This window comes from Eulemur rufifrons, chromosome 15, assembly GCF_041146395.1.
Source record: "Eulemur rufifrons isolate Redbay chromosome 15, OSU_ERuf_1, whole genome shotgun sequence".
Taxonomy (NCBI): Eukaryota; Metazoa; Chordata; class Mammalia; order Primates; family Lemuridae; genus Eulemur; species Eulemur rufifrons.
The window spans coordinates 46,909,838-46,937,131 of NC_090997.1; the positions used below are offsets into that span (position 1 = coordinate 46,909,838).

General features: G+C 40.0%; 1 protein-coding gene and 1 non-coding gene across 2 annotated transcripts in view; both read right to left on the reverse strand.

The window, feature by feature from the left end:
- Positions 1 to 27,294, reverse strand: part of BACH2 (BTB domain and CNC homolog 2) — a 320,826-nt gene that overhangs the window by 63,904 nt on the left and 229,628 nt on the right. The window contains exon 3 of the mRNA XM_069487912.1: positions 8,073 to 8,327. Coding sequence (XP_069344013.1) covers positions 8,073 to 8,327 — 255 coding nt within the window. The remainder of the gene's footprint in view (positions 1 to 8,072; positions 8,328 to 27,294) is intronic.
- Positions 11,157 to 11,266, reverse strand: LOC138396119 (U6 spliceosomal RNA). Its single transcript, XR_011235599.1, has one exon. It is a non-coding gene; the product is annotated as a U6 spliceosomal RNA (small nuclear RNA).

The following is a 27,294-nucleotide window of genomic DNA, read 5'->3' on the forward strand; positions in this document are numbered from 1 at the left end:
CAGTTTTAAAATTAGCTATTGCTGTGGCTATTTTCACCCTAGATTTCCCTCCCTCTGTAGCAGCATCATCCCGCAGCCTCCAGAGACAGAATCACAATAGTATCAGCTCCCCTTTTCAGGGCTTTGCTTTGTTGTACCCCCATCGGAGACCGAGGCCCAGATTTCAGGGCTGGAAGTCACCTTTGCATTACTATAAATAAGTTCTGCCTTTAGGCATTTCAAAATTATCAGCACGGTTCCAGGGCTTGAAAACTTCTTACTTGCCAGCAAGTAGTTACCTGGAATATTTTGACTTCTTTTTATTTATTTGCTTCTTTTTTCATCTGCTGCCAAGTCTCACTAATGCAACTTGGAAAATTGCACCACAGCTTTTAATGAGGATTCTGAGGTAAGAGCCATTTCATCAGAGAAGACTGTTCTTTCCTTTTATGGGAATAATAACACCTACTGTTTCTATAGCACCATCCTTCCAAGAAGTTTAACATATCGCATTTCATTAAACTGAACAGCAGCCCTGCAAGTCAAGCTAGTAACTAGCATTGTTACTCCCTGCATACTCATATTGAAATTGAGGTCATTAAATGTAAAATAATTGTCTCACAATCTTAAACCCCCCTGAAATGGTTAAAGAGCCATGATCTGTATCTTTTACAGTCTGCCTGTGTTCCAGGTTAGCAAATAGCCCAGTGGTCCTACAGCTCCTTAACTGTCATCTCCTGGGAATGCCTGCTAAGACTCTTTCTGAAAAGGCAGGTAGTAGTCAAAACAAGGGGTACAAGAATTGAGCTTGCTCCTGTGGAGTCCTGTGGTTCTCTTTTCCTGGCCAGTTTGCCTCCCATCTTCACGGCCTTTCCCTACCTCTTAATCCAAACATCTCTCCTCTCTTCCTGACCAGCAGGATCTCTTCTCTCTCCCTCCAGATGGAAGCTAGCAAAGTTCAAGGACCATACATTTCTAACACAGGATAGGACCTCAGAGATCCTCCAGTCCAACTCCATCGTTTTCAGATAAGGGTGTGCCTTGTAAGTTGAGTCTACATTTGGGCACTAGATCCCATCCTCTCTTGTGTACTCAAGGACATGCATTCAGCAATTGGACTTGTGTCTCCTTACCATCAAGTTTCCCCTCTCTTTTGGAACTTTCCCATCAGCCAGGTATTAGTCAGGATAGGTCAGGCTCTGCTGGGGTAACAGATAAAACATCAAATCTTAGTGGCTTAAAAGTTTATTTCTCATTCACGTCAGAGTCTTCTGGCTCTCTTTACTAGCTCTCCTCTGATGGTGACTCAGGGGTCTGGGCTTCAGCGGTGTCATCTTGGAGTTCTTGGAAACCAAAATGTGTCTAAATGGATGGGAAAGAGCATAAAGAGCTCGTACATACTTTTAACTGCTTCAACCAGAAGTGACACATTACTTTACCTCCATTTCATTGGCCACATCTAGTCACGCGACCTCCCTAGCACAAATTTAATCTTCCTGTACATCTAGGAAAGAGAGGAAAACTGGGTGTGGCTGAGCCCTGGGAATCTTCACCACAGAGTGCAAACATGTTGCAATTCCCTCCCACTTAAAACAAAAAACCAAATGAAACCTCTTTTGACACCATTTCCCTCCAGCTACCGGTCTGCTTCTTTGCTTCCTTTAATGCAAAGGCCTTAAAAACAGCCTACATTAGCTTTCTCCAATTCTCTCTAAAACACAAATTGGTTTTTGCTCCTATTACTCCCCCAAAAGTGCTCAATGAAATCACAGATGGCCTCCAAATTGCTGGATGGTCAATTTTCAGCCTTCCTCTTAGCTGACTCTCAGCATCATCTAACATAATGGATTGCTCTCTCCTTGAAGTATTTTCTTTACCTTGCTTATAGCACACTACACTTTCTGCTTTTCCTCCTGCCTCAACGGATACTCCTTCTTGGTCTACCCTGCTGGCTCTTCTTCATCTCCCTGACCTCTTAATTCTGGAAAGCCCAAGACTCAGTCCTGTGACCTCTTTTTTGTCCAAGCTCACTCCCTTGGTGCTGGTATCCAGTCTTATGGCTTTGAATATTCCTAATATTCCGGTATTAAAACTTCTATCTCCAGGCTAGACTCTTCCCATGAATTCTGGCCATGTATAATCCAACTGTGTACTAGACATCTCTATTTAGATGTGAGCAGGCATCTCAAACTTAATATATATGAAACAGAACTCCCAGCCCTGCCCCTACTCCCAAACCTACTCCTCCAGTGCCGTTAGCAGGACTGGGAGTTAACGGCAACTCGGTACTTTCAACAGCCTAGGCCCCAAAGCTCGGCATTATCTGTAACTCCTCCTCCTCTGTTACCGTATATCCAACCTAAAAGAAACCTCATAAGCTCTAGTATTAACATATCACCCAAATCTGACACTGATCACAACTTCACTGCTATTGCTCTGGTCTGGGCCACCGCTGCGCACCTGGGTTATTGCCTTATCCTCTGACGTGTTCTCCCTGGTCCTGCCCTTGCCCTCTTTCAATCATTTTTCACATCACAGTCAACAGGATCTCCTGCAAAACCTTCCAGTGGCCTCCCAGCTCATTCCAAGGAAAAGCTGAGTGTCTAACGAGGTGCAGTCCAGCCTCATCACCTGACTCGTCTCCTCCCGCTGTGCCCTTGCTCACTCTGTTCCTGTGTGTCTGCTGCTGCCTCTGGGCCTCTTCCTTGCTATTCCTCTGCTGGCTCCCGCTCACCCCAGAAGTCAGCATGCCTGGTTCCCTCACCTCCTTCAGGCTTCTCAAGTCACTCCCCCAAACAGGCTTTTCTTGACCACCCTATTTCAAACTGCAATACCCATACCCTGACAGTCCCAAACTCCCTTCTCTGCTTTATTTTACCCAATGGCACCTCATGAAGTACCTTTGCTATGTATTAATTTCCTCTCTTTCCTCCCTCTCCCCACTGGAATGTAAGCTAGGCTCACCCAGCACCTAGAGCAGTGCCTCCTAGTACACAGCAGGACCTTGGTAAATATTTGTTAAATGAATGAATAAATGAGTGAGAAAACTGCAGCCCAAAGACGTTGACTGGTCTGCTCAAGACCTCACCTGCAGCTGGTGCCAAGGCTCAGAATGTGGGTCCCAGCCCCCATGGCTGACACACCTCAGCTTTTAAAATCAGCCTATTACTCTTCTTCAGGCAGAGTAGTGGTGTCCCCTTCAGAGCTTTGTTTAGGTGAGGCCAAAGGGCAGGCTCTGTGCTCTGGGGGAGGTGACTGCTTTGCCCTTCTCATCCTGGTCATGCCACTGCCCAAACACTTGCCCCTATTCCCCACCAAACCTGCACCTGCCCCTACAGTCGCACTCAGGCTCAGAGTGCCGTTAGCATCTTGCACTGTGGCGTTATCTACTTCCTGTGGCATTGCAGACTGAAAGGACTGTCCAAAGATAGTGATGATGACTGCCTTATTGCTTCCTTAAAAGAACGAACCCAAACCATCCCAGAAACATTAACAGCTTTCATGTCTTCTAAAAACTTCCAGACAAGAAGATTCCATAATTTCCTTGTTGGCATCTGTGCTTGGCAGTACTTTATTGCACCCTGTGGTTAAGACTTAACAACAAATGCCTTTTCTTTAGAATCCTTCTGGGTCAGCTTTCCTTCTCGTTTAGCACTGAAAAGTGAGATTTGCCCCAAAATGTTGAGAGAGGGAGAGGATGCAAAAGATAGAGAGTGTAAAGCAGTGGAAGTCTGAAATATATTTATACCTAAAAAATTTATACCTGCAAGGGCCATACTTCCTCCCACTCTACAGCCAACTGTCCGCACAAACCATTCCCCTTCTCTAGCGGGTGAAGGGACACAGGAAACAAGTCAAAGAAGGGTGGGGGGGCTTTGCCAATAGCCTCTTGACAGCAGGTCTTCCCCTGGTGTTCTGCGAGGAGCCACGCAGCCTCATGAGCATGGGGCTGAGGCACAAATCACTGTGGGCTGCACATCTTCTAAGGAAGCACATCCCATTCCTGCCCTCTGTCCTCGACACACCATAAGACTGAAGTTCACAATCATGATGTCACTTCCAACATGGCTGGCATCCAGCCCGAGATGGTCTCCATGACGACAGCAAGGAGGTGTTTGCTGAGCCATCTTTAATCCTAATGAGCAGTGGAAGAGCGGCCCTGCGGTGCTTGGTATCAACCACTGTCTCTTTATCTCTTAGCACAAAACATATACTAATTATAAATTAAATGATCGGTTTTACTATGTAACGGAAGTACTAAGTACAATGGCTTATCTCCTCCTATTTGCTGACACACATACTTGGGTGTGTGTGTTTTTATAATTTTTATTTCAAAATGTTAGGGGGTATAAGCATTCTTGTTACATGGATGAACTGTATTAACATAACGCTGAAGTCAGGGCTTTTAGTGTGACTGTCACCAGAATAGTGTACACTGACTGTACTCAATAGGTAAGTTTTTATCCCTCCTCCCCCTTCTTGGTTTCCAATGTCTTTTATATCCCTTTGTGCCGGTGTGTATCCATTGTGGGTACCCTCATTTAGCTCCCACTTATCAGTGAGAACATGTGGTGTTTGCTTTTCCCTTCTTGAGATACTTCACTTAGGATAATGGTCTCCAGTTCTATCCAAGTTGCTGCAAATGCAATTATTTCATTCCTTCTTGTGGCTGAATAGTACTCCATGGTGTAAATATACTGGGTGTGTTTTTTCAATAGGGAGCCAATACTCAAGTCCTAGAAATCCTAGGGACTGTTATTCTATTTTAGAAAAGAAAAAGCAAGACAATTCAATTATTCCCCGATTTCTAGAGGGAGGCCTCTATTTTCTGTCTCTTCTCCTTTCAGTTTAGCAGCTATGCTGGCTCTGGGAGTGGCTCTAATTTGCCGGTAATGGCATTACCCATCAGAAGTCAGGATTCTGGGGTAGCTGCATGACTGGACAGTAGCTGGAGGCAAGATCAGGGTTTGGCCTATAGTGACCAAGAAGCGGGGAGGGAGGGGCAGCAGTTTGCATTTGGAAGTTTCCTGGTCCAAGGAGGAGCTCTCAGACTTGGCCATGCTGCCCCCTCCTCCGCCCCGGCCCCAGAAGCACAGTGGTTGGTCAGGCTGCCGGGGCAGTATAGATGGGTCAAGTGTGAACAAAGGCGGGGTGGAACCAGAAATTGATTTGAATTCAGTGATAGGATTATGATGAAGTTTAAAGACTTCTAAGACGCTAATCTAATGCTCTTCCTTACATCCTATGGACCAAATGCCAGTAAGTTCCAGGCAGCTACTTTCCAAGGCAGTGTTTGGAATGTTTGCTTATTTACCACTTAATTCAAATTCTATGAAATCATCCACTGAGCTAAGTGTGACAATTACCATTGAGCCTGCAGGGACGTTTTAGTGTGCACACAGCAAGCAGAGGAAGACAATGCCCAGCGCAGGGGGCCACAGGCAGGTGCAGAGGGGGAGAGCTCTTCAAAGGAGGCCTCAGAAACAATGACAGATCCACAAAGGAGAATGCCACTGGGGCCAGCTTGCATGCTCCATCAAGATAAGTGGCGCTGGCTTACTGACAATATGAATTCACATTTCATGGGGGGGAAAAGTATCTATTCTACCTGAAGATTTCAGGTACATGAGGAACCAGAATGTTTTAAGGATGTGGAGGATGCAGATGATGCAGGGACAACAATCACCTTACAGGGCTAGGAATAAAGAAAGTCAGCCTACAGCAGAGTCTCACTAGAATACAATCAGAAAGGTCAAGTAGTAGATTTTTGTGTGATGTCTGTACAGTGTGCCTCTTTTAAGCACCCAATGCCACGGAAATTAGCAATTATCAAGGACTTGATCTAAAAAGACACCTTACAGTTATGTCATATATATGTGTATATATATACACACATATACAGTTTCCTTTACTGCCTTGGTATTGTATTTTGATAAATAATTTAAGGATTTCAGAATTTTAGGGGTTTTTATGGGTAAGAACTGAGGCTGAGAGCTTAAATGACTAGACCAGGATCCCAGTGCTAAACTGGGGGCTGTTGGGGCTTAGGGCACATGGTCCAGGGAGTCTCAAGATGGGGCCAACAGAGTCACTGAAGAGAGACTAAATTACATGAAGTATGATTTTCATTTGTAAATACATTTTAATATAACTTAATTTTTTGAAAACCAGCAAAAAAAAAAAAAAATAACTGGTTCTCAAATAGATAACAGATAGATAATAAATTGACTGTAAGCCCCACCTCCTTCTCCAAGACCATTCTGGATAATGAAAGTTTTCTAAATATTTCCAGAGAATTTGAGAGTTTCAGTAAATAACAAAGGCATTCTTGCTGCCCATCTAGAGAAGAAAGGGTCTTATATTTGGCACATGACTACCAGGGAATAGGCAAGGCACTGGGCTGAGAACTTTTGCATTTGTCATCTCACCTAATGGTCACGGCCACCTGACTGGTTAAGCAGCCGCCATCAGTGCAGATGAGGAAAATCCAGCTCAGGATCCCTGGCCACACCACAGCGGCCGTTCCTCGGCCTTCCCACATTACTTGGGGCATAATGCTCTGCGCCCCATCCCGGCCCCAGCTACGCCTCTGCAAGTGATTTGTCCTTTTGCTTCCAGTGCTGGGATCCGTCTGTCTACTTGCCAGTGGTATGAGGAAAGGTAATGGAGCATTCTATGGCAAGGACGTAATAAGGGTACTAATGTGAAAATGCCGAGTACTTACCCAGTCCTCATTTTTGTCAACGAGCTGCTCTCCCGCTCAGCAGGGCTAACAGCAGGTGTTGCCTAACAAGGGACGGGCATCTGATGATCCCCCTCACTCCCCATACCTTGTCTGCCTATTTGTTTTTTATGCTGAATTTGGGTGCCTTTCTGTGGAGCAGGTGCTGACCTCATTACTTCCTACTGTCTTATGCTGCTCAGTGGAACCCTGCACAACTAGGGGTCTATTCATCAAATCTGTCGATGTGAGTTGTACTCCTGGGAGCTGTGCAGTAGACAGCTTGCACAACTGTTGGTGGTACATAGGGAATGAGTCTGCCCTGAACGCAAAGCATTATCCTTAGTTCTATGAATATGAAGGGCAGTGAGGTGGGAGGATTGCTCGAGGCCAGGAGTTTGAGATCAGTCTGGGCAATAGTGAGACCCCCATGTCTACAAAAAAAGAAAGTAAAAAAATTAGCTGAAATTAGCTGGGCATGGTGATGCATGCCTACAGTTCCAGCTACTTGGGAGGCTGAAGCAGGAGGATCACTTGAGCCCAGGAGTTTGAGATTGCAGTGAACTATGACCATGCCACTGTACTCTAGCCTGGGCAACAGAGCAAGATCCTGTCTCAAAAAAAAAAAAAAAAATGAAGGGAAATCAGGATGTTGGAAGAAGAGGAATTGCATATATAACTCAAATGGTGACCAGTTTCATGGTTTGCTACTGTGAAGCCTATCTTTTGAATTCCTGTAGCTCAAACTACCCAGTCACATGTCATCTCTGGACAGAGCAGGTCCAGCTACTGGTATATCCCTAAAGTACCAAAATGACTAGACTCACTGAAGTAATTAAGAAACCAGAGTGGAGTATTTTCAACAATAGTGAGAAAAACAAGTTTATACTTCTTAGAATTTTACTACACTAATGGTGAAAATAACTGGTTGCATTTATGTTTCCCCCAAGCAAGGAAGGCGCTGTGAATGCTTTCATTCTCGTACTCTCAAGGGAAATCTAGCGATCCTTAAACCATCTGAAAGAGAGATCACAGCAGTGATTTAGATCCCACACCAAGGACCGCACCAAACTTAGGATGAACTACTCAAAACCTGAAGTGTAAGTGAACTGGAAACTACGAGAGACTGCGCCACAGGTGAGGTTCAGTTCCCTCAAAGAAAGATGCTCTGCTCCTATTCCGTGCCTCTGAGACTTGCAAGTGTACCAAACAGAAACCTGGCTGTGCCACAAACCCAACACGTGGGTGACTTGGATATCAGCCCCCGAGTGGGGATGTGTACACGGCGCGCCTTATAGCTCCTGCTCAGCTAGTTTTTTATAAGTCAGTGAATGTCCATTAACAACCACACAAACAAACCAGATTACCGTACCTCCTCAGGCAAGCTGACCACCAAGTCATTTTTCGTCTGTCCGACCAGCGCTTGCCAGAAGTATTCACTGCACGCGGCCAGCACAGCCCGGTGGGCCCGGAACTCCTTCCTCTCCACGATCAAAGTCACGTCACAGAGAATGTCCTTTTTCCGCTGGTCATTGAGGCCCAGGAGGATGTTGGTGCAGTGGACTGTGGACTCATACACATACATGGGGGAGTCAGGCTTCTCATCCACAGACATGCCGTTCACACCCTGAAGGAAAGAAAGAAAGAAAGAAAGGAAGGCTGAGTCACTGAGGCTGTAGAGTCAGAAAGGGAAGGTGAGAAAGAACATCACGGTGCATGTGTCACACTGCCACGAGCCCGCAGAAGGGAGCAGGACTGCCACTCAGCACACTCCTGCTCGGTTAGCACAGTGAGCTCAGAAAACGTACCTGGAAAGTTCTATAGCTGACTTTTATCCTTTCCACTTACCGCATTCTTTTACCCCATGGTAACAAAGCCAGCTCTTTTAATGGAACACTTAAAACATTCAAAACACATATGTACTTTAAAACTTGGTAGTTTTGATTTTGTTAGAAGGCTGAAAAGGAACTTTCACATATAAATAGTCTCAGTGCAAGTACTAATTGAGATTTGTGTAAAGAGGAAATGAATCATTTTGAAGTATTTGTAAACCTGTCTTAACGAAGTACATGTAAGTTCCTAAGTTGAAATTTGGCTAAGATGCCAAGTAGAGTACGTATCTAATCACAATGCATAATTTAACAAGTGAGCCAAACTGTATGCGCACTACAGAGCAGATACAGTCAGCTATTGCATCTGCCCTCTGCCACTTCAAGACAAGCACAAACAACAGGCCCTTAGAGAGAGGTGGAAGTGCGCTGTCATTATCCCAGCAGACCTGATGTATATCCTTGTTAAGGAAACACAATATATCACAATAGGAGTCATGAAAAAAGATGTGTTCAACCGTGAAAATTTCTTTCATAAAAGGGTTTTATGCTTTAAGAAGTATTCATTGAGGTATTTTAAAATACAGCACCTGTAATTAATTTACATAACATTTTTTTCCCATAATGTTTACTACTAGTATGAATTCCAGTAGTCTTATTTTCTTTTTGGCTTTATTCTTATTTTTTTAAAACAGCTTTTACATACAATAAACTGCATATATTTATAGTGTGCAATTTGATGTTTTGACATATGCATGAAACTGTGAGACCATCATCACAATCAAGATAGTGAATACATCCATCAGCACCAAAAGTCTCCTTAAGCCCCTTAACAGGAGTACCTCCATGTGCCTCTCTGTGCCTCCCCCCATCCCCTAGGACCATTGATCAGCTTTCTGACACTGTATATTATTAAATAGTTGGCATTTCCTAGAGTTTTATACAAATGGAATCATACATTATATATCCTTTTTTGTTTGGCTTCTTTTACTCAGCATAATTATTTTGCCATGTTGCTTCATGTATCAAAACTTTGTTTCTTTATTGCTGAGTAGCATTCTATTGTATGGATATAGCTCACTTTTTTACCCATTAATCTATTGGTGGATTTTTGGGTGGTTTCCAGTTTTTGCCTATTACAAATAAAGCTATGAACATTAGTGTATAAGACTTTGTATGAACATATGCTTTGAGTTCTCTTGGGTAAATACCTATGAGCAGAATGAATGGATCATATGGTATGTTTAACTTTTTAAGAAGTTGCCACTGTTTTCTAAAGTGGTTGTACCACTTTACATTTCTACCAGCAGTGTATGAGAGTTCCAGTTCTTTCACATCCTTGCCAACCTTTGATATGGTCAGTCTTTCTAATTTTGGACATTCTAATAAGCACACTGGAATATCTCTTTGTGGTTTTAAAATTGCTTTCTCTAATGATTAAAATTGTTGAGAATCTTTCATGTGCTTATTTACCATCGGTATACCTTCTTTGGGGAAATGTCTATTTAGAGTCTTTGCCCATTTTTAATTGGGTTGCTTCCTTACTATTGAGTTTTGAGAGTTCTCTGTATATTCTGAATAAAAGTCCTTTATTAGACATGTGATTTGTAAATATTTTCCCCTAGTCTGCGGTTGTCCTTTTATTCTCTTGGTAGTATCTTTCAAAGAGCAGAAAGTCTTCATTTGATAAAGTCCAATTTATCAGTTTTTTCTTTTATGGATCATGTTTTTGGTGTCCTATCTAAAACACTTTTTGCTTAAACCAAAGTCATAAATATTTTCTCCTATGTTTCCTACTAAAAGTTTTATTTTTTTAGTTCTTAACATTTAGGTCTATGGCCCATTTTCAGTTAATTTTATCTATGTTACAAGGTATGAATTGTGGTTCTTTTTTTTCTTTGGCATATGAATATCCAATTATTCCAGCAGCACTGTTAAAAGGACTATCTTTTCTCTACTGAACTGCCTTTGCACTTTTATTGAAAATCAATTGTTTATATATGTGTGGATCTATTTATAGACTGTCTTTTTCCATTTTTCTATTTGATAATCTTTATGCCACATTCACAGTGTTTTGATTTGCTCCTTTTCAAAGTTATTTTGATCCTTTGTATTTCTATATGTATTTTAAAATTAGCTTGCCAATTTCCACAAAATAGTGTGTTGGGATTTTTACTGAGATTGCACTAAATCTATTGATCAATTTAGGAAGAACTACCATCTTAACAATAATGAATCTTCTGACTCATGAACACAGTATCTTTATTTATTTAGGTCATCTTTAATTTTTCCCAGCAATGTTTTATAGTAGTCTATAGGTCTTGTACATCTTTTTTCAGATTTATACCTAAGTATTAATATTTTTGATGCCATTGTAAATGGTATTTTTTTTGGATTTAAATACTGCAATGTATTTTTAAGGACTCTGTATATGATACCTCCAGTGGCAGATCTGTAAGATTTTTGATGCAAACTATGTTGTAGCAGAGGACTGACAGGCAGGTGGACATCAAGTTCCTCACTGGGGTGTGACTGCCACGCTTGTTTGAGAGAAAATGAAACCCTGTTAACCAGAGAGGTGACCCGATCTTGGATCCAAGACATGGCCTCCACCAAGTCCTGCATCAAAAAATAGGGAATGCTTCATGAATTTGTGTGCTATCCTTGTGTAGGGCCCATGCTGCTAATCTTCTCTGTATCGTTCCAATTTTAGTACATGTGCTGCTGAAGTGAGCACGGTATTGTTTTTTAATTTCAATTTCTGATTTTTCATTGCTAGTATATAATTATAAATGATTATTGCGTATTAATCTTGTATTTGACAACCTTGTTTAACTTGCTTATTAGTTGTCAGAGCCTTTTTTTGTTTTTGGATAGATTCCATAGAATTTTCTACATAGGAGATTATATTGTCTATGAATAAAGATATTTTGCTTCCTTTCAAATAAGGATGGTTTTCATGTCTTTTTCTTGCCTTACTGCATTGTCTAGAACCTCCATTACAATGTTGAATAGAGGTGGTGAGAGCAAACAGCCTTGCCTTCCTGATGTTAGGAAGAAAGCATTTAGTCTTTCACCATCGTGTATGATATTAGCTAGAGGTATTTCACAGATGTTCCTGTTGAGTTGAGGAAGTTTCTTTCCATTTCTAGTTTGTTGGGAGTTGTTTGTTTTTAGTTTAAAAAAATTTTTTTAAAAATCTGGAATGGATGTTGGATTTTGTCAAATGCTTTTTTTTTTTTTTTTAACATCTATTGAGAGAATCGTGTAGTTTTTCATTTTGGTTTGTTAATGTGGTAAATAACTTTGATTGATTTTGGAATGTTGCATTTCTAGAATAAACTCAATTTGGTCATGATATATGTGCCTTGTTACACATTGTTGTATTCAATTTGCTAACATTTTATTAAGAATTTTTGCATCCATGTTCATAAGGGATATCTGTCTATAGTTTTCTTTTCTTATAATTTTTTGGGCTGTTGTTTTAGAATAAGGATAATGATGTTCTCACAAAATGAGTTGGAAAGTATTTCTTCCTCTTCAATTTCCTAAAAGATTTTTTTTTTTTTTTTTTTTTTTTTTGTAGAATTGGTATATTATCTCTTCCTTATATATTGGTAGAATTTACCTGTGAAGCCTTACCTTTACCTTCTGAGCCTGGGGTTTTCTTTAACTATATATTCAATTTAAAAACTGTCAAATCTACTGGCATAAAGTTATATATACTATTTAAAAATTTTCCTTCTAATATCAGTAGAATCTGTACTGGTGTCACCTCTCACATTCCTGATACTAGAAATTTGTGCTTCTTTCTTTTTTACCCTGATCAGTATATTGCTATAGGTTCAACAATTTTATTGATATTCTCAAAGAATTAGTTTTTGGTTAAGTTGATTTTCTTTATTGTCCTGTTTTCTATTTCATTGATTTATGTTCTTGGTGTTATATCCTTTATTCTGCTTACTTTGGGCTTAATTTGTTCTTTTTTCCTCCCAGTTTCCTAAGGTGAAAGTTGAGCTCATTAATCTGAGATCTTTTGTGTTTTCTAATATAGGGATTAATGCTATAAATTTCACTCTAAGTATTGATTTAACAGTATCTCACAAATTTTGAAATGTCGAATTTTAATTTTTACTCAACTCTTTGGAGTTCTTCCCTGATGCATAAGTTATTTATAAATGTGTTATTTAGTTTCCAAATATTTGGGGGAGTTTCCAGTTATCTTTTTGTTATTGTTCTCTGAATGAATTCCGTTGTGGTCAGAAAATAAACTTCATATGACTTTAATCCTTTTAGATTCATGGAGACTTATTTTATGTTCCAGAATGTGATCTTAGTAAATATTCCATATGCACTTTAAAAGAATACATATTCTGTTGGCTGGAGTGTTCTGTAAATGTCAGTAAGTTTAAAGTGTACGATGTATGTTGTTCAAGTCTTCTTTATCTTTTCTGATTGTCTGTCTAGAGGTTCTACCATGTATTGAGACACTAAAGTCTCTGACTATAATTACAGATTTGTCAGTTATTGTAATTCTATCCATTTTTACTTTATGCAGTTTGAAAACCTATTATTAGATGCATACATATTTAGGATTTTATTTTCTCTTTAATTATCCATTCCTTTATAACTATGAAATGATCTTTTAATTCTTGGAAATATTCTTTGCTCTGAAATCTACTTTGTCTTCTGTTAACTCCATCTTTTTTTGAGTAATGCTAGCATGGTACAACTTTTTTTATACTTATCCTTTAACCCATTTGTGTTTTCATATTTAAAGTGTGTTTTTGGTAGGCAGCATAAAACTGGGTCACGTTTTGTAAAAAACTCTGACAATCTCTGACTTTTAATTCTAGTGTTTAAACCATTCATATTTAATGTGATTATTGAGCTGGATAGATTTAAATCTGCCATTTTGCTACTTATTTTATATTTGTCCCATCTATTCTTTATTTCCTTTTCCTTCATTCTCTGACTCCTTTTGTATTAATTGAGTATTTTTAAATTTTATTTATTTTTTATTTTTTTTAGGCTGGTCAAGTGAAACAGTGAAAGTGGAGAAGGAACAAAAGAATCTGGTTGTGATCAATTAGTTGTAAACACCACTGCACTTGGACCAACAATTAACTGAGTATTTTTTATGGTTTAATTTCATCTCCTTTATTGGCATGTTGTTATTTTATTGGTTGCTTTAGGATTTATAGTATGCTTCTTTAAGTCATCACAATCTATCTTCAAGTGATATTTTACCACTTCATGTAGAGTACAGGAACCTTATAATAGTATGTTGCCATTTCTCTTTTCCTGGCCTTTGTGCTATTGTCATGCATTTTACTTGCACAAATGTTAAAAACCCCACACTACATTGTTATTATTTTTGCTTAAATAACAGTCTACTGACTTTTTTTGGTGTATTAATGGTTTATTTATTTATTTTTTTATTCTTATTTCAGCATATAGTCTATTGACTTTTAAAGAGATTTAAATAAGAGAAAAAGTTATATATATATATATATATATATATATTTTTTTTCCTTCTGCCTGAAGGATTTCCTTTAATATTACTTGCAGTGTAGGTATGCTAGTGATGAATTCTTTCAGCTTTTTTCTGAAAAAGCCTGTTGCATTCATTTTTGAAAGTCATCTTTGCAGGGCATAAATTCTAGATGTATAGTTTTTTGTTTTCTTTTCCTTTCAGTACTTTGAAAAATGTCATTCTACTGTCTTTTCACTTGCATTGTTTCCAATGAAAAGTCTGTCATCCTTACCTTTGTTCTTCTGTATGTAATGTCTTTTTTCCCTCTGCTACTTTTAAGATTTTCTCACATGCTTTAATCAATTAGATTATGGTATAGTTTTCTTCATTTTTCTTAAGCTTCTCAGATATGTGTGTTTATAGTTTTCATCAAATTTGGAAAACTTTCATCCATAATTTCTTCAAATATTTTTGCCAAATATTTTTTCTGTCTCCTCCCCTTTTCTCCATTGGGGAGTTCAGTTATATGCATATTGGATGACCTAAAGTTGTCCCATAGTGACAAATGCTCTGTACTTTCTTTTCTTTTCTTTCCTTTTCCCCTTTCCCTCTCTTTCTTTCCTTCTCCCCTTTCCCTCTCTTTCTTTCCTTCCTTCTCTTCTCTTCTCTTTCTATTCTTTCTTTCTTTCCGTCTTCTTTTTTTTGGGGGGGGGGACTCTTCTTTTCTCTCTTATGTTTCACTTTGGATAGTTTCTATTGCTAGGTCATCAAGTTCACTAATGTTTTTTTATGCAATGTCTAATCTGCCATTAATCTTTTCTAGTGTAATTTTCATCCCAGACAGTGTGGTTCTCATTTCTAAAAGTCCAATTTGGGTTTCTTTTTATATCTTCTATATCTCTGCTTAAGATGCTCAATGTTTCCTCTAACTTCTTGAGCATCTGGAATACAGTTATAAAAACTATTGTGATGTCCTTGTCCGCTAATTCTAACATTTGTAATTAGTTCTTTTTTTGGTTTTGAGATTGCTATTTCTCTTCATTGTGAGTTATATTTTAGTGCTTCTTTGCATGACTGGACACTTTTGATTGGATGCTAGACATTGTAAATTTTACTTTGTTAGATGCTAGATATTTTTGTGCTTCTATAAATAATCTTGAGCTTTGTTCTCGGCCACAGTTGAGTTACTTGGAAGCTTGAGATTTGTTAGATGGGAAAAGCAGCATTTAGTCTAGGGCTTATTATTCCCCACTACTGATTCAAGACACTTCTGAGTACTCTACACAATGACCCCTGATATATGGGTTTTCTAGTCTGGCTGGTAAGCAATGATGTTATTCCCTGTCCTCTGTAGCTCTGTGTTTCCTTTAATCACTTTGGGTGGTTCTCTCTCCATCTTTAGGTAGTTTCCTCAAATGCATGTGCTGATCAGTACTCTGCAAAATACTGAAGGGAAACTCTCTGCAGATCTCTGGAGTTCTCTCTCTTCTCTGGTACCCTGATTCCTAAACTCCAGCCACTGTCATCTTTCCAGACTCTTAGCTTTGTCTCTTCAATTTAGGAGTCAGCCAGCTCTTCCTTGGTTCCTCCTTCCTGTGCCAGGGCCTGAAAACTCTCTCAAAGCAGTATTCTGAGCTCAGCTTGTTTTCCTTCTCTTGGGGATTACCATCCTTTGTTGCCTGGCATCCAATATCATGAAAGCCATCGCTTCATATATTTTATCTGTTTCTGTAGTTGTTTCTGGTGGGAGGGTAAATTTAGTACCTATTGGTCTATCTTGCCTAGAAGTAAAAGTCCTGGATTTATTCTTTATACTATAATTACTCTAGACATTTTACAAACAATAATTTACCACATTGCTAATCATATAGTATAAACTTTGCTCTGTTATAAATAATGGTTTGTAATACCTAATTTCAAAAATATTTCTGCAAAGAATTATTAGTCCTTTGGTATTGAAATAAAAGATAAAATATTTGTGAGGTTTGTTATCTGGAATCATTTTTAAGTGCAATCAGAATAGCATTTTAAATGATATAATTCAATTATAATTGACTCTAAGCCATGGGGTAAGACTGAGTTCACCTGGCTTCTGTCTATGACTAGGAAACAGTTGCTAAATTTGTTATTATCTAGTAAGATGACAAATATTTTCTATTCTGACTTCTTATTAGTCCTTCATTTCCTTTGACTGTTCTCAGGATTTTCTTATTTCCCAGATAGGGTCTCAATTCTGATTTATTTTCTCTATTCTTAGTTCTTAAATTATTACTCTTTCTCCTATCACATCAGTTTTCTCAATTAGTCCTCAGAAATTTATTGAGTTAAAAAAATCATAGTAGCTTGCATGTATCAGGAAACACTGAAAAACTGGGTGGAATATTTAACGTTCTAGGACATGGATAGTGTGCTCAATTCATAAGAAGTAGGAGATTTATAAGAGACATCTCATTTTTCCAATTCACTTATGGGTAATATATATTAATATGCCTACCCTGAGAAGCTTGCAATGAAGGGTACAGAGCCATAAATTCTTTAGTGAAACATGAAATGAAAGAAAATAAAAAGAGAAATGAAAGTGAGGTGCAGTGGAAAGAGGAGTAAACCAGGGGTCCGGGGCTTTTGGTTCAGTTCTGGCACTGACCAACTTTGTGGATTTGGACAAATTGCCTAACTTTCTCTGGGCCTGTGTCCATGTTCATAAAATGAAAAGCATGGGCTAGAAGACCAGCAGTGTACTTACAGATCTATAATTCTATGAGTCTAAGAGTCTATAAAAGAAATACACCTAATTGATCACAGGGAGTGGGATACTGTCATCTTAACTGAGAGAAACTAGTTTTCTTTGACCTTCTGATGACCATTTATGTTCCCTGTTTTATTGCTGTTAACGTTGCATGGCTTAAAGAAACTGCCCCTGCAGAGCTGGTTACAGGGGATGGGGTGGACCATATACAAGGAAACCAAAGCTTTCTGGGAGGGAAGAAACTAGGACCCAAGCCCCTGCTCTTTCTGGAATCTAAGACAGCTGGGGGTGTCAAGGAAAGGCTCCATATTCTGCTAATAGGGCAGGCTTGGGAAAATAAAGGAGATAAGGCAATATATACACCCCAAGTTGATGACGTAGGCTGTAATAGCCACTTACACATGAACATCTACCTTTTAGGCTAAACCACCCAAAGAATTCTGGGAGACTTTGAAAAAGTATTTGTTCTTTTCATCAAACGGTATAATCTGGAACCCGTCATCCTCATAAAGCTGTTGCTAGATTTTAACCTGTCCAAGGGTTTTCTTGACTACATTACTCCTGGTTAATTCCTTTTCATGCCATGCCAATACAAGTCTCTTCCTCTTGACCCTCATCCACCCTTCCTTCTTGGCCCTTCCTCAAGCACATGTTTCTTTTTCCTTTAAATATGAGTCAGCCCTGCCCATCCTCCAATTATCATGGGTGCTGCTATGGTTTAAATGTTTGTCCCCTCCAAGATTCATGTTGAAACTTAATCTCCAACGCAATAGTATCAAGAGGTGGGGCCTTTAAGAGGTGATTGGATTAATGGAGTAACAGGTTATAGAAGGAGTGGGTTAGTTATCAAGAGAGTGGGTCTGTTATAAAAGCCAATTTGGCCATTTCTTCTGAGCCCTCTTGCCAGATGAGGCCCTGCGCCACTTCAGGACTCCACAGAGTCCCCACCAGCATGGAGGCCCTCACCAGATGCGGCCCCTAGACGTTGAACTTTCTGGCCTCTAGAACTAAGGAATAAACTTCTTTTATCTATAAATTACCAAGTCTCAAGTATTTAATTACAGTAAAAGAAAAGAAACTAAGACAAATGCTCTTCTAAGAATGTTCTCCAATTTGTCTGGTTTGCACTGACCAATGCCAAACTGAATTCCACTTCTCCTATGTCCCATTAAGTTTTTGTTCATTTGTCTTACTAATATTAATGAAACAACATTTTTTTCCCCTAATGCAGCAAATCCTCAAGTCTGAAGCAGGACCCATGGGATCTAAGAATGAAATGGTTTATAGTGAGTAAGTAACAGAGCCCAGAATAGTATGTAGGAGTCTGACAGCCAGTCTTTATTCTAAGCATTAGACAATGTGTTAAAGTATGTAGACATTAGCTGAAATCAGATTGTAAGGAAGCTTTCCAAAGGTTCTGATTTGGGTTTTGGCTGGATCTCATTCTTCTTTTTGCAGGCCAAAAAAAAAAAAAAAAAAAAAAACCCAGCTGCACACGTACATACACATATACCCCAATCATCATCTCATCATATGGTTCACCAGTAAAAGTCAATTACTATTATTTTATCATAGTATGTTCATCCTCTCAAAAAGCTACACAGACCACAACTCTTATTACTCAAAGGTATAATATTAATGAATGCAGACTTACTCATTAACTCACTCTTTCACTCTTCATTCATTATTGGGTCATATTCAGAAATTAAAATGTCTAACAGTTAGTTCTGCAGGTAAAAGTATAAATCAAAAAAGTAAAAAAAAAAAAAAAAAATCCACAGTGGGAAATCTGAAAAGCTGCAATTCACAAAAGTAGAATGTTAAGTTTTTCAGACAACCTGTCATGTCTAGAGTGCTTCAGATGAAAAGAAATGAATATGCCTTGCAGGTAATGAAAAAAACCAAATTATAAACCATTTCACTTAAAATTCCAACTACATTTCTCCCAGAAACAGTGCATTAAGTAAATACTTCTGTGAATCAAACACTAAATTATTTAGTAATTGCTGAGTAAATTTCTGCTGCTATCAAACATGCTTTTCTAAAAAAACTTATTTACCATAGAACTGTAAGGACTGGTTCTTAGAAGTCTATAGACATTTTAGAGTGCATAGTGCTATTAAAATTACTTAGTTATTACTTTTGGATTGGAAACACTTTCTAACCACATCAAGACTCAAACTTCTTACTTAAAGTGTAAAGCAATCCAATTTCAGTATTTTCTAATGGAAAACTGCAGTGCTTGTCACTTAACGTCGCTAATGCCTTGGATAGCTAAAGTAAGGGCCTGACATGGAGCAGCTAAAACGTTTCGTGTTCTTTATTTACTCAAACGCTCTATCTGCATGCATACTAGTTAGTGCCAAGGGAACTGAAATTTAAGGCTGTTGTTAGGAGGAAGCACTTGCAATTGTATCATCAAATCCTTAATAGCTCTACTGGTTCTTGTACTTCAGTATAAACTTCCATTTTCCTTGACCTTTCAGGGGGGAAGTTCAATTTACTGACATAGTTTGTGACAATGGTTTTTCCTGCACAGCTGAAAAATATCCAAAAAGTTTCTTAAGAAAGGGACGATCATAACAAGCCCCAATTTTCTGATAATTTTTTGTCACTTATTCTTTTAAAAAGACCCAAATAAAAAAATGAAGCACACTTCCAAAATATGCAGTAATTAAGTAGCGACAACTACTAGCACTTTTCCTATGTTTAAATATAAACTGCACGGAGAGACGGGGTCTGATAGAGAAGCTGAGCTGGAAGAAATATTAGAATGTTGGTAGCAGACTATATCTGTTGATCTAAAGGCAATAAAGAATCAGAGCTATGTTACACAGCCACCAATCTGGAAAGAATGAGAAAGTTTGACAGTATTGAGTGTTCGTGAAGATGTAAAGCAATAGGAATTCCTGTCCTCTGACAGTTGGTTCAACCTCTTTGGCATTATCTAGCAAAGCTGAAGCTGTGCATAGACTATGACAGAGTAATTCTGTTCCTAGGTTACACCCTAGATTATTCCCACATATCTGTAGCAGAAACTCTGTATAAGAGTGTTCACGGCAGCACTGCTCAGAATAACTCCCAAACGGAAACAACATCATGTCCGTCAGCAGCATGAATACAGTGAGGTATACTCGTATATTCATATAATGGAATATAACAAAGCAAATTAGTGCTACATGAGCATGGATGGATCTCACAAACCTAATGCTGAATACTGAGCTACAGAAGCAAGACACAAAATAATAATATATAATCTGATTTTATTCAGGTCAAGTTCAAAAATGGGCAACCCTTAAACATCTAGGGATACATACTGCTACGGAATGTGTCCCCTCAAAATTCGTATGTTGAAATCCTAACCCCCAATGTTATTTGGAGGTGGGGCCTTTGGGAGGTGATTAGGTCATGAGGTGGAGCCCTCACAAATGGGATTGGTGCCCTTATAGAAGAGACCGCCTCTCCTTCCGCCTTGTGAGGACACAATAAGAAGATGGCAGTCTGTATACCACAAAAAGTGTCCTTACCAAGAACCCGATCCTGCTGGTACCCTGATCTTAGACTTCCAACCACTAGAATTGCGAAATAAATGTCTGTTGTTTAAGCCACCCAATCTATGGTGCTTTGCAACAGCAGCCTGAACTGAGTAGGACACCTACAAAGATGGCAGAACTATAAGGAAAAGACTCAGAATAGAAGTTCTATTTAGGGGAAGGGAGCTGGCATTGGAAAGGGGCACTGAGGGGTCTCACGGGTGCTGTCACATGTTCTCTTTCTTGACATGGGTGATAAGTACACATGTGCTCACTTCATGTTAAATTATATATTTGTTTTATGTACTTTTCTACATCTATGTTATTATACACACACACACACACACACACACACACCCCGCAGCTCCCCTAAAATTAAAGGTTGTAGGAAAGTGTTAACAACTCAAGTACTTATTAAGACTCTGCCTTAGGTTCTGTGACTTAATCACAAAGGTACTAGGGTAGACTCTGGGTTTCAAAGAAAAACATACACCCACACCTCACAGTCTACAATTTATGATCAGAAGTCTCCTTAAAGCTAATCAGATCTAACCAATCCCAAGTCGCAAGTTTTCAATAAGAATCTACAAAAATGGGCTGAACACAGGGGTGAGGCCTTCTGGGAGATGATGAGAAAACTGAGTTCAAGGTTTTGCTTTGTAGCAAAAGTCTTTTCAAAGATCCTCTGTTGTGTCTTCTCTCTTCTTAAAACCAAATCACTTTATGCACTTCCATTTCCTTATCTATAAAATGCAGAAATAAACTGGGTGACCTCCAAGGTATTTCTAGTTTTAATTTCTGTGGTTCTATGAAATCATAGGAACTTTAGGAAAATCTTGAAACATGAGCTTCTCTGAGGTTCCCGAGAAGACAAGGAAGTTAGAGATGTTCAAAAGAACACAACTGGCTGGAAGGGAAAAATACCATCACACAACTTTTGAGAGAGATGAAGGAGAGAGGAAGACCTACCCAATGACAGTATGAATTTTTCCCCCTTATCAATGGAGCCAACCCAAAGGAAGGATGCATCTAAGGCCAATTTCACATAGTCACGGAAGAGAGTGCCCATCAGCCCTGAGCAATAGTTCAACACTTTGCTCTTTTCCCACCCCCAAAACAGTGCTGTGGTGCAGGACAGGGTCTCTCAGCAGCTGGCTTAGATATGTGGCTATGGAATCGAGTAGGGTGTCCATCCTCTCCTCTTGTTTGAGTCTCCACCCAGCAATGTCAGGTGGGACAACACTGTTCTGGGGCCTGGGAAAGGGATACAGCTTGGATTTAATAATAACACAGCACATAAACTGTCGTGTCAAAAAGGAGATGGAAGAACTAAATACTTTGAAATCAGTGGTGAAAGGGACCCCGTGCCAGGCTGTCCAAGGTACATGATTACTGTTAGTGGTGGCTGGGTGATGGTGGGGTATGGGTGTGGGCAAGGGAGGTAGGCAGAGTGGGGAGGAAGGGTGCAACTGCAGATGGGCAATTTGGATATGCACCCCTGTAATCATCTCCTCTGGTCTTCTTTTCCATATTTTAATGCTTGCTTTTTTGGTTCTTTTTGTGGTAACACCCCAGCTAAGAGTACAGCTAAAGCCCCTGTCTATTTTTCTGGGATGGGTCATTTTCTACCATTGGCAAGTTTTCTTTTTCAATATTTCACTTCCAGTTTGTCTCTGGCATCACTTCTTTGTATCTACGTTCTCCATTTATATTCATTTCTCATACATCAATCTCTGCTTCCTATTAGCATTTGCTTCATGCCTATTAGGAGTTAGAGGACAGAGAAAAGTCATTTCTTTTCTGCATTTTTCTTTATCAGGGCATCTGTGTGAAATATTCTCTCCCAGTGTCCCCTTCCCTCCCCTTCTAGCCAGAGAAATATTACCCTAGAGCTTCACGCTGCTAATGTGAGAAGAAATTGTGAACAGTGATTAGGAGGCTAAATGAGGGTAGTGGAACCTATTTACTTCATTAAGGTTCCTTCAGGGAAAATGCGAGGACGGGATACAGAGAGATAAGGGTTAATGTTAAAAGAATAACGGATCCATTTGACTCAGAGCAATCTTCAGTCTGCCTGGATTCTATCAGACACCCTTCTCCATGGGGAAATCATTATAGAGAAATGACATGCAAAGTGTGCCATAAAGCATCTGAGTCAAACCAGAGGGAGGATGACTCAACGGATCATTTTACATTTTAATAGAAGGCACCGCAGATTCGTACCCAGCGCACAGTTCAGCGCCGGGCTCACAACTCCTCCCCAAAACCTCTTCATCAGGGTGGGAGGGGAGTTCCCAGAACCTGACATAAATTATTCTGTCTTAGAAAAGAACCAAGTCAAAACTCACAACAGAGAATCAAAGACTAAGAAAAGACAACAGATAGTCAAATGCAGAAAAGAGGGGAGACTGCAAGTCTGTCTAATTCCGACTTTAGCATGACTTCAAACCTAAGACACAGCTTGAAAAACTGAGCTCAGTAGCTAGTGGACTTCAAATCTGCTAAGAGGTGGGGAGAAGAGGGAGGGAGTGAGGGGAGGAGGAGCGGCGGGAGGGAGAAGAGAGAGAAGAGAACACCTAAGTGCTTTACTTAAATAATTGTGTTCCTTAAATTAGTTTCAAAAGATTTTACCATGACAATTAGTTAGAAATTTACCCACTGGGCCAGTGACAATGCTGGGCTTGAGTTTCCATGTGAAGTCAAGAAACAATACTAGTAATGCCATTGTTCCTGGCATGTTTTCTGGGCTAGTTATTGCTTATAGGTGCCAATATGTGTAACGTGCCAAAGTTAGATTCATCAGACCAGGAATTATGATTTTAGAGCCGGATTAGCAAACTCCTCTTTGGGGTGGGGGGCTTTACCTCCAAACACACCCTGACAGAAAGGCTGCCTGTACATAAAGAATATCTGTAGTTCCGAGGCTGTCCATCCTCCTGATCTCTACTGACGCCTGCCCCAGCTACCGAGAGGACGTGCTGCTTACAGGTGGGAAAGGAAACAGAAGTGAGTTACTGAGGCTTGGCAGAAATACAGCTTTCACAGAAAAGGTTCTTAATAAAAGGAAACTTGTTTCTTTCACGAATTGGGATCTTTTGGGTAACATGGTTCTGTTGTGAAATATCATCTTCTCTGCAGGGATGCACGCTGGAATGAATGCAGTTTAGATTGTAAGATGGTTCACCCGGTAACCAAGAAAATCAAAACTCAACACCAAAGGCAGCAGCTTATCAGTGCAGAGGAGTCGTCTGGTTCAAGGGTCACGTAGGTAGTGTTTTGTCAAAGGTTTGTAAATTTCCACGGACGTCTAGGCACTTGTGAAACCCACTCCTGTTTTTCCATTTAAAAATGATTAAAACCATGAGACTAAGACCACTGGTTGGCAGTTTGTTAAACCACATATCAGGCAATAAAAGCTCTCAGACCATCTGTTACCATACAAGAGGTCGAATGGAGCAGGAATGTTAACAGACAGGTGAAACGCTCTCCCGGGAGTATGGGGAGAAGGCACGAGGTCGGCAAAGAGGGATGCAGGAGAAAGAATGTCCTTGGCAGCTTCTCAGAGTGATGATTATTGTCACCAAAGTGTAGTGACACAAATGCTTCACAACGGTGAGCATGTGGTTTAAACTATATTGTTTCATATGCCTACACACACCATTTCACCTCACAGAATAGGCTCCAGATAAAGCAAAATATATTAAAGAGGAGATTATTTTCTAATTCATTCATTATAAAATGTCAAAATTGTACTGCACGGGGGGCAGAAAATACTCCCTCTTCAAATAGTCAGGAATGGGTGTGACAAGGATTAGCCTTTGGCCAGGTGGTACCAGAGAAGCACAGAGAAGCACCAGGCAGGAGGACCCTGCCTAGCAATTTTTTGACCCTACAGTGCACCTGTTTTCCATTTCTTCTTCCATCTCTAGACAGAGGGCCTCCATTTGGACCCCTGCTCTCCCGCTTCCTAGCTGCAGGGCTTTAGGCACATGAATTAGACAATATAATCCTTCAAAATGGTTATGTGAAGATTAAATGAGATAAAGCAATAAAGTACTTAGGATGGTTGTTGTGTTACAGTAAACATTTCACAAATAAAACCTATTAATATGAAAAGAAAATTAATTTCTTTGCACATCATATACATTTGTAATTCTGCATATATTGAGAATTTCTCATATTGAGGCAAATCTGGACTGCATGAAGAATGATGTATGTTTTCTTTAGCCAGATTCTCATGCTGAAACTTGGGGAAAGTCCAATTTGCTTCATTTCCATCCAAGCCTGCAAGAGAATGATGGGACAAGGTGTGCATTCTGGTGTTTTCTGGCAACTCTGGCCTGGACACCACTGCAAACTTCTGTCTACAACATTCCACGATGACTGCAAAGGTCAAATAAGTCAATGGATCTGAGAGCTCTCTGAGAAGTATAAAGTACTCTGCTTGCATCAGGAATTATCCTCACTATCATTCTGCACATAATTATATAAGAATGTCTGCTCTTATGGGCACTTAACCCTGATATATTTCACTCTCATGCCAAAAGAAGACGTCTGGCAGATGGTGGACTTGCATTGATTCTCCTCTGATAACATCTCTTAAAAGATTCCATCCCTTCATATTTGTTGAAAGTGTGTGCTTTGAATATTCCACCTTCCTGTTCCAGGCTTTTCCTCTTTTCTCCCTCTGCTAGCTTTTGCATATATGCTTGGCACAAATCAGAATCCTCTTTCATCATAAAAGGCAGCACAGTGCAGTGGTGACGAACCAGGCTCTGGGGTCAGCTGTCTGCATCTGAATGATGACCACTGTGCCATGTCAGACCAACCACGTGAGCTCTCTGCAGGGACCCCTCATCTGTGATCCAGTTGTCATGGGGAATGAGTAACTTAACACACAAACGTGTGAAGTGCTTAGAATGCTTCCTGGAGAGCAGGATGTGCTCATTAAATATTCCATACAGGTATGATTTATCGAGGAAGGCTAGTATAAAGGTTGCAACTGGAGGCTCTGGAGCTAGACTGACTGGCTTTGAATCCTGACTCTGCCACTCACTAGCTGCAGAAACGTGGGCAGGACATTTAACTTTTCAGTGCCTCAGTTTCCTGATCTGTACAACAAGGGTATGATAAAGAGCATCTATCTCATAGGGTTGTGAGGAAAAAAACATTCACCTGTTTATTTGTTCATTAATTCACTAATTCAACGTATAATAACTAGACAATCAAATTCTCTCTTGACTCATGGTTCAAAAGTTGCCACCATGCCAACTTTTCCCATTCACTGTTCATTCCTCAGTTGACAACAGCTTGCCTTTCTTTCACATCAGTATTTCCCGCTTTCAGCCCTGTCTACATAACACTCAAACTCTCCGAGCCACCTTCCTATCTCTAGGAATTACAACCGTTCTCAAATTGCATGGGTTTAGGGTAACTGGAGTGGGGTCAGACATCTGCATTTTAACCCCCATAGCAGCTGACCCAAAGCAGATCTACAAACCAGGAATCCTTGACCTGCCAGGTCCTAGAGCCAGATGACTTAGGCAGCTCACTGAAGTTCTCTGAGACTCCTTATGCGTGAAGTGAAATGAAGGTAGAACCTGCCTCCTGAGAGACTGTTTTGAGATTTAAATGTGATTGCTCAACCGCTGACCTCCCCTTCAGGTCTTTACTCAGACATCACTATCTTGGCGAGGTGTCCAGGGCCACCCTATTTAAGCCATGACCCTGGCCTCCCACCTGTACTCTCGATCCTCCTTCCCTGTTTACACTTCTTCATAATATAAGAAAATGAATAAAAAAGACTATTCATAGATCCCAACAGGTCCCTATGTCACTTCTGTTTCTGCTGCGGTCTCCTTGCAATCTGCTTCTTTACACATCTTCCTACACTCTCCAGAAGTGCCTGTCTTTTCTGGCCTCAAGGTCGCCTTGCCTATCCATTTATCCATAGGAAACGCAGTTCATTCTGAACAGTGTGATTGCTAGAGGAAACTAATGATATAACCTCCATGACACACAACCATGATAATGGGACGTACAAAAGCTGTAAGAAAGGCTTAGACTGACACAGTGAAGGAAAAGCTAACATCTGGAGAGGTTCTGCGTACAAGGGTCTTAAGTGTGCTTTGTTTTCAAAGCTTCCTGGGCTCAAATATCCATGGACCCTGAAACATATTCTTTATTCACTGGTTGTGTACAGTGTGGGTCCTTGCAGAGAATAATTTAGCTGTTCTATCCTGGTAAGAGCCTGCTCGCTCCTGCTTCTGAATGATGGCTCTGACTCCCACCTCAAACAGCCAAACAGAGGACCAAATATGCTCTTCCTGTCTGCAGCGCTGAGCCCTTAGGAGATGGCCAGCACAAAGGACCTTCAACAGCATCCTTAAGATGATGGTTTCAGACTATGACTGAGCTCGGTGAGACTTGTGCCCAGGCCTCTGCTGCTCTGGGACTAGACACAATTCTGGGCCAGGGGAGGGAGAGGGCCTGGGTTTGAGAGATGATGGTTAAGAGGAAAATTTCTGATCTTCATTCAAATATCATACCGGCATGAAGGCCATTAAGCAATTCTTCCTCACATGCTACAGGAATGTGCCTTAGTTCTACTCATTTGATGACTTACTCATTGTCATTTTGATGATATATTCCTCTTTAAAATAGAAAATTTGGAATTGTAAGACACTGGAGCCAGTGCAACCATGTAAAAATAAATCACTCATGATCTTCCTGGGAATGTGAAGATGCGTTTGTACAGCAATCCCTAGGAATAGTCCCCTGTGGATGGTTTTCTGATCAGCTTAGAAAAGAATTGATTAGAAACAGCATATGCATTGTAAAATTCCCTATTACAGTGCTTTCAAAATTCTTCAGAGAGAAAAAAGATGCTCACCCATTTAAAAAAAATGTACGTTTCTAAAGGAGGACACTTGAAAACCAGAAACAAGCATCACCTTCTTTAAAAAAAAAAAAAATCAAATGGCACAGCAGAAGTTCACATAAAATGCCCG